Source organism: Emys orbicularis, chromosome 6 (assembly GCF_028017835.1).
Source record: "Emys orbicularis isolate rEmyOrb1 chromosome 6, rEmyOrb1.hap1, whole genome shotgun sequence".
NCBI classification, from domain to species: Eukaryota; Metazoa; Chordata; order Testudines; family Emydidae; genus Emys; species Emys orbicularis.
Genome location: NC_088688.1, coordinates 131,616,286 through 131,630,331, shown reverse-complemented (window position 1 = coordinate 131,630,331; position 14,046 = coordinate 131,616,286). Strand labels below are relative to the sequence as shown.

Genomic DNA, 14,046 nt, shown 5'->3' with positions numbered 1-14,046 from the left:
GCTTTTTGAACAGGTCCTGACAAGGCAGCGGGCCTGGGAAGCGGGCAGGCTGTTGGGACTTGAAATGTTTCCTCAAAGGCACTGGAACATGGAGATTCAAGGACTTGAGGATGGCTCTGGAGGCCTTCAGGCTGTGTAGTTCGGCATCTGTTTGCTCTTAGAAGAGCTAAGTCCCTTTAAATGGAAGGTCTTGAAGAGACTGCTGGGCCAGAGGACTGAAGCCAGGAGCCCCTTTGCATGGCCACTGCAGATGCCATAGCCCCGGTGTGACAGATTTATGTTACCAATCCGCCTGAGGCATTAGGTGATCAGGCTGAGGCCGCAGGATTGTTAGGGGAGGAGATGAAGGAGCACACCAAATGACTAAATTTTAAAGCTTTATTAATAAAATAACAGCGGTGAGTGCTGGGTGCTCCCGACGTTACTTAGGGGGGAAAAAAGCGTTAGTGCCCGCGCCCTAATCCACTTTCATACTTACACACGCACAACGCAAGGCTGGCCAAGCCTGGGTGTAACATAAGAAGAGGGGGAAGGGTGGACAAGAGTTCTGTCCTGTGCACAGGCCGTCCAGGGTCCGCTGTTGATCTCCGACTTGCTTTGGCTTTTGGGAGGATTTTTAAGCCCTGGAGTTTTTGGGAGGCGTTTTGTTTAGGGACCTTTGTCCCCAGTGCTCTTTGTACCAGTCCAAACCGGCTTTTTGCGGCTTCCTTAGCTTTCCCAAAACACACCGGCTTCAGGGACGCAAGACTCTTGTTTTCCCACTCGCTGACCTTCGCCGTCTTACTAGTTTTTGCAGTCCCTGCAGTTCTTGTTCGGCTTCATTTTCCTTTTTCATGGCAGGTCGGGGTTGGAATTCAGGCTCCCGCCTTTTTTGGCATCAGAGAGTTTGCTTGGGTGCATTGGCCTTGGGCGGCTGGAGTCAGCTTTTTATCTTTGCACCTAGCTGGATTGTTGAGTTAACCCATTTCTTTCTCCCTTCCTCCCCCTTTGGCCTCTCGCAACCTGCAAAGGAATCTTTCGCTCCACACTCACACCTTCAACCCCTCCCAAAATCCTTTCCCCATGCATATGCCTATATAGGCGTCAGCAATATACAATGCTGGTGCCTACCCAGGGGACCCCATTGGGGGGGGGCAATTTTACTGTGACTGGGACATTTTTATGGGGCTATTTTACTGTGACACCGGCCACCACATCCGCTGTGTCAAGGGTGGCTTGTAGGGAAGCCCTGGCCACCGCCTTCCCTTCTTCCACCACAGCAACAATCTCCTGCCTGGACTCTTGGGGAATCAAGTCTAAATTTCAACATGGCGTGAAAGTCATATCTGCCCAGCAGTGCCTGTTGGTTGGAGATGTGGAGCTATAGACCACTGGTAGAATTCATTTTCCTACAAAAATGGTCTTGCTTTTTTGAGTCTTCTGACTTGGGGGTTGCCCCTTACAACCCTGGCTTTTCCCTCTCATTGGCTGCCAAGGCCACCAAGGATCCGGGAGGGGGATGGGAACATAAGTACTCCTACCCTTTGGTGGAGAGGATTTGGGATCCATGCACGGTACCGCGTTAATGCGGGGACCGCGTGTGACGGTGCTGCCAGTGGGAGCCAGCTGAGGTCACTCAATTAGGGTGAACTGCAAACAAAACGGGGCAGACAAACCCCAAACGCTGGTGGATATTTCAATACTTAGATTTACCAAGCCAGCACAAAACAGCTTCTGTAGTACCTTACTGGTTACTCAGAAGTCCAAACAACGCAGTTCCCTTAAAGTACCCAGCCTTAGGCCTTCGTCCAGACACACCTGTTAGATATGATGATTACTGAAAATCTTATCTTCTTATATAAAAGAAGAGGTTCTTCCAATTTCAAAGGATCAGCACATACCCAGGTCCAATTAGAACTTAGATCTTACCCAAAATACACGCTATAGTTAATTCTTATTAACTAAGCTAAAATTTATTAAACAAGAAAAGAGAGAGTGTGTTGGTTAAAAGATCAATATACATACAGACTTGAATTTAATTCTTGAGGTTTAGATACATGGCAGAGGTGAGCTTGTAGTTGCCAAAAGTTCTTTTAGATATAGTCCATAAGTTATAGTCCAATGTCCATATTCAGGGTGGCTCCAGTCAATGACTGGGGATCTCAATTCTTGTGGCTTAAGGTTTCCCCCTCCTGAAACCCAAAGCAGATCTGAGATGAAGTAGGATCGTGTCTCAGGGTTCTTATACATTTCCAGCAGCCTTTTCGGCCTGAGAAAACAGTAGGCTTAACTTTCCTTCCAAACATCCTGGCAATTAGCACAGGGTAATTTATCCATTAAACAGTTCAGATACAGGTTACCACAACCTTCAAAGAGACATATAAACAATAATACTATTTCACTTAAGTATTATTATAAATGTTAATACTCCTTTTTTTGATCTTTGAATTAAAGTTATAGCAATAGACAAGACTTGTTTGCTTACATCACAAGACCTGAGCAAACATCTACCCTTGAGATCTCCAACAATGCAAACTTGCATTTTAAAGCTTTATTCATTTACATATCTTCCTAACCAGTCCTTAAGGTTCACCCATGGGTCAGGTTAGTCTGAGTTAATTACTCTTTCTGGCCCTGTCACCTTCCAATGAAATATTATATACACTCATAACGTCACACCGCGTTATAAATAAATAAATAAATAAATATAAATAAATTAATGGAGCTATCCTATCTCCTAGGACTGGAAGGGACCTTAAAAGGTCATTGAGTCCAACCCCCTGCCTTCACTAGCAGGACCAAGTACTGATTTTGCCCCAGATCCCTAAGTGGCCCCCTCAAGGATTGAACTCACAACCCTAGGTTTAGCAGGCCAATGCTCAAACCACTGAGCTATCCCTCCCCCAATTATAGTGTTATAGTGGGGATCGTGTTAAAATGAATTGCAATTAAAGTAATTTAATTTGGGATCCATGGCCGCGACCGTGTTATATGCGAATTTGCGCTATATAGACACATGTTCTAGTGAGGGTCCGGTGTACTTTCTTTCTACCTTCTTTGACGTGGGGGGCAGTGAGGGGTCTGCCACCGGGTTTTAACTGGACCCATGATGGCCTCATTGAGAGGCAGAGCTACCTTCGACAGGGCCACTGCAGCCCAGATGTTGACCAGGCTGTTGGAGGAGTTTTTAACTACGTCCACTTTCAGACCTAAGTTCGAGGCCACCTTCTTCCATAACTCCTGGTGAACCTTGAAGTGTCCTGGGGCGTCAAAACACCCATCCCTGCCTCTTCTGGGGAAGAGGAGGAGGAGGCAGCCTTCACCAGCATGGGACCTTCTTCCTCTCCTTCTGCACCAACCGGATCCCGTAGCTCCAGGTCCTGAGAGTTGGTACCTGGCTCGGTATCGTAGTCAGTGATACAAGTTTATATCTTATTCTCCTAACTCCAGATATAGAAATAATACTGATGTAAACATATTAAGTGGAAGGGTGCTTCAGAGTCAATGAACTGTGAATGGCTCCGTATACCGGCAAGCCTTCCTGTGTACATGAGGGACAACCCAGGAAGAATGGAGATTAGGGGTCTTACAGTGACGTGACCATTTCACCTGGTAATGAAATCCATCTTAAAACTGGTACTTTTCCATTTAGCAGGAGGGGTAGGGACCCAGAGAGACAAAAGATTCCCGCCTTGTGCCAAAGCTATAAAAGGGGGTGGAGCAGAACAAAGGGGGCAGCCAGTCATGAGAAAACCCCTGCTTACCACCTGAGATGTCTGCTGGATCTAACAAAGACTGTACCAGGGGAAAGGATTGGGCCCAGACTAGGAAGGATTCTAGTCTGTGAAAGAAACTTACTGGAACATCTCTGAGGGTGAGATATTTCCTGTAATCAGTTATTTAATGTATTAGGCTTAGACTTGCGAGTTTGTTTTATTTTGCTTTTGTGACTTACTTTGTTCTGTCTGTTATTACTTGAAACCACTTAAATCCTACTTTCTATACTTAATAAAATCACTTCTGTTTATTAAGAAACCCAGAGTAAGTGATTAATACCTGGGGGAGCAAACAGCTTTGCATCTCTCTCTTATCAGTGTTATAGAGGGCGGACAATTTGTGAATTTACCCTGTATAAGCTTTATACAGATTAAAATAGATTTATTTGGGGTTCAGGCTCCCAGAAAGGCTGAACACTGGGTGCTGGGAAAGTCCCTGTTAATTGAGAAGCCGCAGGGCTGAGTGAATCTCAGTTTCTGTGAACTGCAGAGGGTCATGGCCCAACCTCTGGGTCTCTGCTAGAGCTGACTGGTGTATCTAACTCAGCACGACAGGAGTGGAGGGGCACCTGTTCTGGCAGGAGGGTTGTTCTCAGTGGTATCCCAGCACATCTAGTGACAGTCTCGAGGAGATTCTCTGTGACCGATCCCGTCACAACTTCAACCTGGCCTCCCTGTCCTTTTTCATATGTGGACTGAACTGGTGGCAGAGCTGACAGAGATCCGCAATAGGAGTCTCACCCAAGCAGTTTAGACAGCTAGAGTGCAGGTCGCTCAAAGGCATGGGCTTGCCGCAGGAGGCACTGGGTTTGAAGCCCGGAGACCGAGGTATGCCCAGTTCCAGGAGCAGAGGAAACTCTGGTGTAAATAGTTAGTTGGACTCTCGTAGCAATCAACTAAAGTCAAAAAGTGAGGAAACAACAGAGGGGAAAGGGATGGAGTAACGAGATAATTACTGAGAATCTGGAGAGGTGCGGGGCGGCTGGTCACAGAACACGCAGATATCCCAAGCCAGGCACCCGAGAGGAGTGGGGTGGGTCAGGCCTCCCCACCCATCCCTCTTCTCCTCCGTGCTCCACTCCATGAAGATGAGCAGGGTGGGGGCACCGATGGGGTCTCAGAGGGACCAGACCCCGAATTCCCCCACATGTTGGGGGCAGACGCAGCTAGAGAGGGGAACACTGTTGGTGGCCAAGATGCAGGACTCAGGACAGTCTCCGGCAGGCTGGCAGCCCCAGGACTGCGAGGAGGGGGTAAATGGGGAGAGGAGGGCAGGAGGGGGCTGTCGGGACAGTGGTTGGGGAGGGTGTAGTGAGGACAGAACAGCAGCTCCCCAGCGCAGGCTTAGGGGCGGGCGAGTGGAGCCCCTCTCTCAGCACTGGGGAGGCCGGTGTCCGTGTGAGCAGGTCAGGTTGGACAGGCTCAGCAACAGGGGACCAATGGGCGAGACTAGTCAGGAGAGGGTTAAACTAGCTACAGAGCGGGCGGGCTGGGGGGCAGACACTTGGCAACCCTCTGCCCTGTCGCTTAGTCCTGGGGCAGGGCCGCCAGGAAACCAGGTGTCCAGGGCAGGACAGGAATTAGTTCTCATTGCTGCTGTCTCAGCGCTGGGAGCCAGGAGGGATTGGGGCGGGGGGAGTGGGCTGTTACAACAAGGGGCCGGGGACACTCCTGGGTTCGGACCAATGTGACAGGCCAGTACCACTGACACGGGGGAATCAGGGATTTTCACTTGCCGTCCCCTGTCAAGAAGGGCAGAGCAATTACATCAGAGAGACCCTCACCTTCCAGGGACAGTTCAGCAGAGCCAGGCACTGAACGCTTATGGATCATCACCGAGCTAAGTGAGACAGCACAATCCGGGACCTGGCCAGGTGGCTACAGCCCCACACATCAGGGACCGAGCAGGAAGAATGGCTCTTTACTCATCTATCGATAGTGCGCAGGGGAACCTGCCTGACCCCAGGGGGCTCCAGCCGGGGGACACGTGCTGGGGTTTGTGCTGCCAGGAGTAAGGAAGCCCGGGAGTCTCTGCACGTTGCAGGGGCTGATTCTCTCACTAACTCTCCAGCCCAAGTCGATGTCAGACCCTCCTCCTGAGGAGTGAAGAGGAATCTGACCTTAGATAAACTCACTCTGGAAATAAGACAAAGTGAACAATGAAGGAGGCTCACTGGTGAGCAGCTTCTCCCCAGGACTGGGGTGAATGCAGCACTGCCTGCTCTCGTGACTTTACTGTGCGTCTCATGAGAGCGGGTGGTTTTATTAAATCCCCAGTTCCTGGACTCATGGGATTAGGGGAGAGTCTCCGCTGTCTTTTCTTACAGCAGTAACTTCTAGTCCTTCTAGCAGCAGGGAAAACCCTGGAAATGTGTCCCCTAAAGGGTCAAACCAGAGGGCAAATAAAAATAACCTCCAATATTGTCCCCAAAATACTCACAACATTTAAGACAAACTCAGGATTTTGGGGACCTGACTCATGATGTCTGAACACTTGGGGAATCCCAATATCGACAGCCCCATCACTCGGTGTCTGGGAATTGAGACAAGACGTCTCAGAGCCCTGTTCTAGCTACAGGGTCTGACAGAGTCACTGTCATAGCTGGGAGGAACAAACCCCTCCGTGCAGGAATCACTGGGTGCGATTCTCTGGCCCGGGTGACAAGGTCAGACTAGCCAGGTCTGATGGGACCTTCTGGCCTATGCACAGAGGTGCTCTGTCTGGGAAATGACCACACATGGGGGCAGGGGGTCCCCCAAAGGGCAGCAGAGGCACCTGCTAGTGGGACTGGTAGCAGAAATCTGGGGTGTTTGGGGAGGGAACAGCATGATAGTCCCATTTTGGAGGGTGTAAAAAATGTCTTTTACATGAACCCTCCATCCTGCAGCCCCCCCACATCCCTCTGTCCCCTACGTTCACACTGACTCCTGTGAGAAAATGCCCCTGTGAGCCCCTCCGTCCCCTCTCCACCGCTCACACTGATACTACCATCCCGCTCCGTCCCTGTGTCCCCATGGCCCTAGGTCAAGCCGTGTCCCACACTCACCCTCGGTCCGGTTGTAGAGCTCACGCAGGGTATTCAGACTCGCTCTGAACCAGGCCTCCCAGCGCCGTGCCCAAAAGATCTGATGGTCCCAGAACACCCGGACCTCGTTCTGTGTCATCCACGCTGTACGAGGCTCCACCCTTTGCTTCTCGCTGCTGTATTCGAAGATGACCTGATCGTCCACGTAGCCGACATACCTGTGCCAGGGCAGTCCCGGGCCAGGCTGCGACACCACCGTGTGGAATATGCGCCAAGAGTGCAGGCCTGGTGGGAAAGATTGGGGCGGGGAGGTCAGACCTGCCCCAACCCTACCAGGGAGCCCCTGGCAATACATGAGAGGCGGCGCTGGCCCTCAGGAGCGCTCCTGTGGGAGAGAGACCTGGGGAAATGGCCCACAGAACAGCCTGACCGGGGAGACAGAGGAGTTGGGGTAGGAAGAGAAGGGGGGCAAGGATGCAGAGGGGGCGAGAAGGGGAGGGGGGCTGGAGCGTGTGAGGAGTAGGGGAGCAGATGGGGGGAGTGTACTGGGGGTTTGGGGGCTGAAGGGGAGTGTGAAAAAAGAAGGGGGGCCCAGGAGGAAGGGCAGGGCTGGAGGGGGGTGTGAGGCGCAGGAGGGGGATGTTATGGGGGAGGGGGGAGCAGGAGAAGGGCTGGGGCTGTAGGAGATGCAGGAGCTCAAGCTGGGAGTACAAGGGGGGGCAGGGGGAAATGTGTCCAAGCTGCAGGTGGGAGCCAGGACACCGACTGTGCACACAATTTACCATAATTTATTAAGAACATAAGAACGGCCAGACTGGGTCAGACCAAAGGTCCATCTAGCCCAGTATCCTGTCTTCTGACGCTGGCCTATGCCCGGTGCCCCAGAGGGAATGAACAGAACAGGTAATCATCGAGTGATCATCCCCTGTCACCCACTCCCAGCTTCTGGCAAACAGAGGCTAGGGACACCATCCCTGCCCATCCTGGCTAATAGCCATTGATGGACCCGTCCTCCATGGACTTATCTAGATCTCTTTTGAACCCTGTTATCGTCTTGGCCTTCACAGCATCCTCTAGCAAGGAGTTCCACAGGCTGACTGTGCGTTGTGTGAAGAAATACTTCCCTTTGTTTGTTTTAAACCTGCTGCCTATTAATTTCATCTGGTAACCCCTAGTTCTTGTGTTACGTGAAGGGGGTACATAACACTTCCTTATTCACTTTCTCCACACCAGTCATAACTTTATAGACCTCAACCATAGCCCCCTTAGTCTCTTTTCAAAGCTGAAAAGTTCCAGCCTTATCTCTCCTTCTATGGAAGCTGTTCTATACCCCATATCATGTTTGTTGCCCTTTTCTGTACCTTTTCCAGTTCCAATAGATATTTTTTTTCTGATGGGGTGACCACATCTGCACACAGTATCCATGATGTGGGTATCCCATGGATTTATATAGAGGCAATATGGTATTTTCTGCCTTATTATCTATCCCTTTCCTAATGATTCCCAACATTCTGTTCGCTTTTTTGACTGCTGCTGCACAGAGAGTGGATGTTTTCAGAGAACTATCCACAATGACTCCAAGATCTCTTGAGTGGTAACAGCTAATTTAGACCCCATCATTTGATATGTATAGTTGGGATTATGTTTTCCAATGTGCATTACTTTGCATTTATCCACACTGAATTTCACCTGCCATTTTGTTGCTCAGTCACCCAGTTTTGTGAGATCCCTTTGTAACTCTTCGCAGTCTGCTTCGGACTTAACTTATTCCCGCTGTGGCTGCACCTAGGTCCCCTGTAGGGACCAGTCCCCCTCTTGTGCCAGTTACTGCACAGGCCCTGCCCCATGGAGCTCACAGGCTGATCACCCGTCCCTACCGTCGGGTTCCCCCCACAGATCCACAGGCAGGATCAGGGCCAAAGCAGCGGGTGGGGAAGGGCAACGGCTCCCAGACAAAGGGCCTGGTGCTGCAGAGATTGAACCCCTGATCCCTTCACTCCAGTGAGCATTCCACTGACATCAGACACTGCTCAGGGAAGTTACACACACCCTTTCTGATCCCCACAAGTGGCTCTCTCTTCCACCCTCCCACACTCGTCCTCGGTAACTTCAGCTTCCAAGTCGATGGCCTATCCGACCCTCTGCTCTCCATCTCCTCATCCTCCCCTCTGCATTCACCTGGCCGCCCTGGGTCAGCTCCCCCACTCTCCAAAAGGGCCATGCACAGGACTTGTGTTCACCAAGCCCTGCTCTCTGAGCTCTCCGGTGCTGATTCCCCTTCTCCGACCATCACCAGGTCTCTCTCCGCATCACCCATCAGCCACCTCTCCCCATGTGTTATAATGAATATTGTGTGTGCCTCAGTTTCCCCTATGAGCTGCATGGTTAACAAGGTGGGGGAAAAGATTAATGGCTCTGCAGAGATCCAGGTGTGACTGATGCTTCACTATCTGGGGTCTGGGCCCCATGCTGATGGGGAGTTCCAGAAGACAACTGCCCGGACATTTGGCACCTAGCAACTAATGACCATGGATGACCCATCCTCTGCAGGAAGCCAGCCAGCTGGAAAACAAAGAGCTGCAGACGAGGCCAGGTGACAATGTTTGGCAGGAACAAGAACAAAAGACTAAGGAGGGGCCCCTTGGGGCTAAGTGTGGGCTGTTGGAGGAGAAGAAGCTTCTGGACTGGGACAAAAGAGAAAGTTCTGGGTTCTGGACAGACCCAGACAGACTTTGCTGTCACTTTCCATTCTCTAATGGAAAGCCTGTTGAGAGTCTTTAGGTTAAGTTTAGAGGAGAGAGCAACAAGGGTGATGTCATGGTGGGAGTCTGCTATAGACCATCAGACCACAAGGATGAGGTAGACGAGGCTTTCTTCAGACAGCTAACAAGTTTCCAGATCACAGGCCCTGGTTCTCATGGGGGACTTCAATCACCCTGACCTGTGCTGGGAGAGCAATACAGCAGTGCACAGACAATCCAGGAAGTTTTTGGAGAGTGTTGAGGACAACTTCCTGGTACAGGAACCAACTAGGGGCTGTGCTCCTCTTGACCTGCTGCTCACAAACAGGGAAGAATTGGTAGGGGAAGTAGAAATGGGTGGCAATCTGAGCAGCAGTGACCATGAGATGGTCGAGTTCAGGATTCTGATAAAAGGAAGAAAGGAGAGCAGCAGAACACGGACCCTGGACTTCAGAAAAGCAGACTTTGACTCCCTCAGGGAACTGATGGGCAGGATCCCCTGGGAGGCTAATATGAGGGGAAAGGAGTCCAGGAGAACTGGCAGTATTTTAAAGAATCCGTATTGAGGTTGCAGGAACAAACGATCCTGATGTGTAGAAAGAATAGTAAATATGGCAGGCGACCTGCTTGGTTTAACAGTGAAATCCTTGCTGATCTTCAACACAAAAAAGAAGCTTACAAGAAGTGGAAGATTGGACAAATGACCAGGGAGGAGTATAAAAATATTGCTCAGGCATGCAGGAGTGAAATCAGGAAGGCCAAATCACACTAGGAGTTGCAGCTAGCAAGGGATGTTGTTTCTACAGGTATGTTAGCAACAAGAAGGTGGTCAGGGAAAGTGTGGACCCCTTACTGAATGGGGGAGGCAATCTAGTGACAGATGATGAGGAAAAAGCTGAAGTACTCAAGGCTTTTTTTGCCTCTGTCTTCACAAACAAGGTCAGCTTCCAGACTACTGCACTGGGCAGCACAGTATGGGGAGGAGGTGACCAGCCCTCTGTGGAGAAAGAAGTGGTTCAGAACTATTTAGAAAAGCTGGACGAGCACAAGTCCATGGGGCCGGATGCACTGTATCCGAGGGTGTTAAAGTAGTTGGTGGATGTGATTGCAGAGCCACTGGCCATTATCTTTGAAAACTCCTGGCGATCGGGGGAGGTCCCGGATGACAGGAAAAAGGCTAATGTAGTGCCCATCTTTTAAAAAGAGAAGGAGGAGAATCTGGGGAACTACAGGCCAGTCAGCCTCACCTCAGTCCCTGGAAAAATCATAGAACAGGTCCTCAAGGAATCAATTCTGAAGCACTTAAAGGAGAGGAAAGTGATCAGGAACAGTCAGCATGGATTCACCAAGGGTAAGTCATGCCTGACTAACCTAATTGCCTTCTATGATGAGATAACTGGGTCTGTGGATGAGGGGAAAGCAGTGGATGAGTTATTCCTTGACTTTAGCAAAGCTTTTGATACAATCTCCCACAGTATTCTTGACAGCAAGTTAAAGAAGTATGGGCTGGATGAATCTACTATAAGGTGGACAGAAAGCTGGCTAGATCGTCGGGCTCAACGGGTAGTGATCAATGGCTCCATGTCTAGTTGGCAGCCGGTATCAAGCGGAGTGCCCCAAGGGTCGGTCCTGGGTCCGGTTTTGTTCAATATCTTCATTAATGATCTGGAGGATAGCGTGGATTGCACCCTCAGCAAGTTTGCAGATGACACTAAACTGGGAGAAGTGGTAGATATGCTGGAGGGTAGGGATAGGATACAGAGGGACCTAGACAAATTAGAGGATTGGGCCAAAAAAACCTGATGAGGTTCAAAGACAAGTGCAGAGTCCTGCACTTAGGATGGAAGAATCCCATGCACTGCTACAGACTAGGGACCGAGTAGCTAGGCAGCAGTTCTGCAGAAAAGGACCTAGGGGTTACGGTGGACTAGAAGCTGGATATGAGTCAACAGTGTGCCCTGGTTGCCAAGAAGGCTAAGGACATATTGGGCTGTATAAGTAGGAGCATTGCCAGCGAATCGAGGAACGTGATTATTCCCCTCTATTCGGCATTGGTGAGGTCTCATCTGGAGTATTGTGTCCAGTTTTGGGCCCCAAACTACAAGAAGGATGTGGAAACATTGGAAAGAGTCCAGCACAGGGCAACAAAAATGATTAGGGGGCTGGAGCACATGACTTATGAGGAGAGGCTGAGGGAACTGGGCTTATTTAGTCTGCAGAAGAGAAGAGTGAGGGGGGATTTGATAGCAGCCTTCAACTACCGGAAGGGGGGGTTCCAAAGAGGATGGATCTAGACTGTTCTCAATGGTAGCAGATGACAGAACAAGGAGTAATGGTCTCAAGTTGCAGTGGGGGAGGTCTAGGTTGGATATTAGGAAGAACTATTTCACTAGGAGGGTGGTGAAGCACTGGAATGGGTTACCTAGGGAGGTGGTGGAATCTCCATCCTTAGAGGTTTTTAAGGCCCGGCTTGACAAAGCCCTGGCTGGGATGATTTAGTTGGTGTTGGTCCTGCTTTGAGCAGGGGGTTGGACTAGTTGACCTCCTGAGGTCTCTTCTAACCCTGATATTTTATGACTCTATGACCCCGCAGGGCCAGGCTGCACTGGGGCCTAACCCTGTTTAGGTCAAACCAAGCCTGTTACTGAGATGACACAAGGGCACCAATGCACCTTAAACCACTTCAAACAAACTCCAAACCCACCTCACAGCCTCACCCAGCTCAATACGGGTTGCTGAGCTCCCCAGGGTCTGAGCTGCTGCCTCATGGGGAACAAGGAAGATTCAAGTCCACACTAGGAAAAGCAGGATGTGCCTTCCCCTCTCCTCACCCCACCCTATTGGGATCCAGAAGCTCTTTATCTGGCAGCTACAGGAGATCTTAACAGCACAAACGCAGCAGCTGTTCTGTGCTCTGCAACGGGAGCTCACGCCCAAACCAAGGCCTGATTAACGCACATTTCCAGGAGCTCCAAACAGAGAGGGGTTAACATCTGCTCCCTAGGATGACACCTCTAACGACCTGCTTCCACTACAGATATGACCCACTGTCATGGCTGACTGTGGGAGCAACTAGACTGGGGCTGACACAACTTAGCCGTCCGTAGCCAAGGACAAGCCACACTCAGGAGTTCCAGGCACTGGGGTGAAACCCAGCGTGAAGAACCTTCTGGGACCTATTAAAGGTCAGAGAGATCCAAGAAGCCTTTTCCCTTCAGTTAACCGTGATCTATGGGACGGGGGGAGGGGGAGATAATTTACTCCCTCTCAGGAACCATCAGCCTGAGCTCTGCACACAGGAATCCTGTCTGAAAGCCCCGCCCCGCCCTGACACACTGGGAATGAAACAGCCTGGGCAGTGCCTGGAACCAGGGATTTCCCTGCAGCCTGGGAGCCTCACGGGGCTACGACAGACTTGTCAGCGTGTGCAGCACCCATGGGTGCTGGTCCTAATGGTGCCACACCCTCTGGCTGGGAGTGGTTGGCATTAGATGAGGGGGTTACAGTTCGGGTCAGTGGCTCTCAGCCCCCCACTACACACATTGTCCCAGCAGCACCCCTGGCAGCACCTGGCACAAGGGGGCCAGGACCCCCCCCCAGTCACTATAGCAACGTCACTGTTCGATGTCAGTGACCGCTCAGTGCTGGGGGGGAGCGCAGTGTGGTTATCCCGACACCTCTGAACGCTGAGCCCAGAACTGCCCCCGACACCCAGCTCCCCCCTCCCTGCACCCCCCGGCCCGGCTGCCCCCCCCCCCCCCGACACCCAGCTCCCTCCTCCCTGTACCCCCCCCCCGGCCCGGCTGCCCACGTTCTGCCCCCCCCCCCGGGTCTCACCCCGATACTCACGGGAGTGGCCCCCCTGCAGGGCTACAGCCCCCAGCAGCAGCAGGCGCAGCGCCAGGGCCATGCCCGGTCTCAGCCCCGCAGCGCGGCAGGAATTAACCCATGGACCCGCTCTCGGCCCCGCAACCCGAGAACTTCGTGGGGCGCTGAGCCAGCTACTGGCCGTGGGAGCCTCCAGTCTGCAGCGATTGGCTGAGAGGGGAACATCCCGCCAATAGCGACGCATAGACCCAACCCATCACCGGTCGCTGGGCAGGCTGGGGCGAAGGGAAAGCGAAAGTTTGAGCGAGGGGGGCTGGGGGCAGGATGGGAGTTTGGCGCCGCTGAGAACTTGGCTTCGGGGCTTTAATGACCGGAGCAGAGATTAGCTCCGCCCGTCTTTGGCCCCCCTCCATAGATGTATTTGTTCCATGTATTCTGAGGCTGGAGGTTACCGTGCCTGGGGCTGGAGCTCGGGGGGTGCCGCACCCCCTGGCTGGGAGCGGTTGGCATTAGGTGATGGGGTTACAGTTCAGGTCAGTGGCTCTCAGCCCCCCCCCCCACACACACATTGTCCCAGCAGCGCCCCGGCACCCTCAGCTCATCTACTCTGACCCCCCGAAGCACCCAGGCCTAAGACCTTCCCATGACTCCTTCATGGAGTTCAGTAACTTGTCTGTCAGGCTAGGAACTTTAAGC

General features: G+C 51.7%; 1 protein-coding gene across 1 annotated transcript in view; it reads right to left on the bottom strand.

The window, feature by feature from the left end:
- LOC135880040 (class I histocompatibility antigen, F10 alpha chain-like) overlaps positions 1–13,497 on the bottom strand; it is a 33,011-nt gene extending 19,514 nt beyond the window's left edge. The window contains exons 1-2 of the mRNA XM_065406130.1: positions 13,372–13,497; positions 6,803–7,066 (exon numbers count right to left, since the gene is read on the bottom strand). Coding sequence (XP_065262202.1) covers positions 6,803–7,066; positions 13,372–13,432 — 325 coding nt within the window. The 5' untranslated portion in view covers positions 13,433–13,497. The remainder of the gene's footprint in view (positions 1–6,802; positions 7,067–13,371) is intronic.
- Positions 13,498–14,046: the final 549 nt, after the last annotated feature.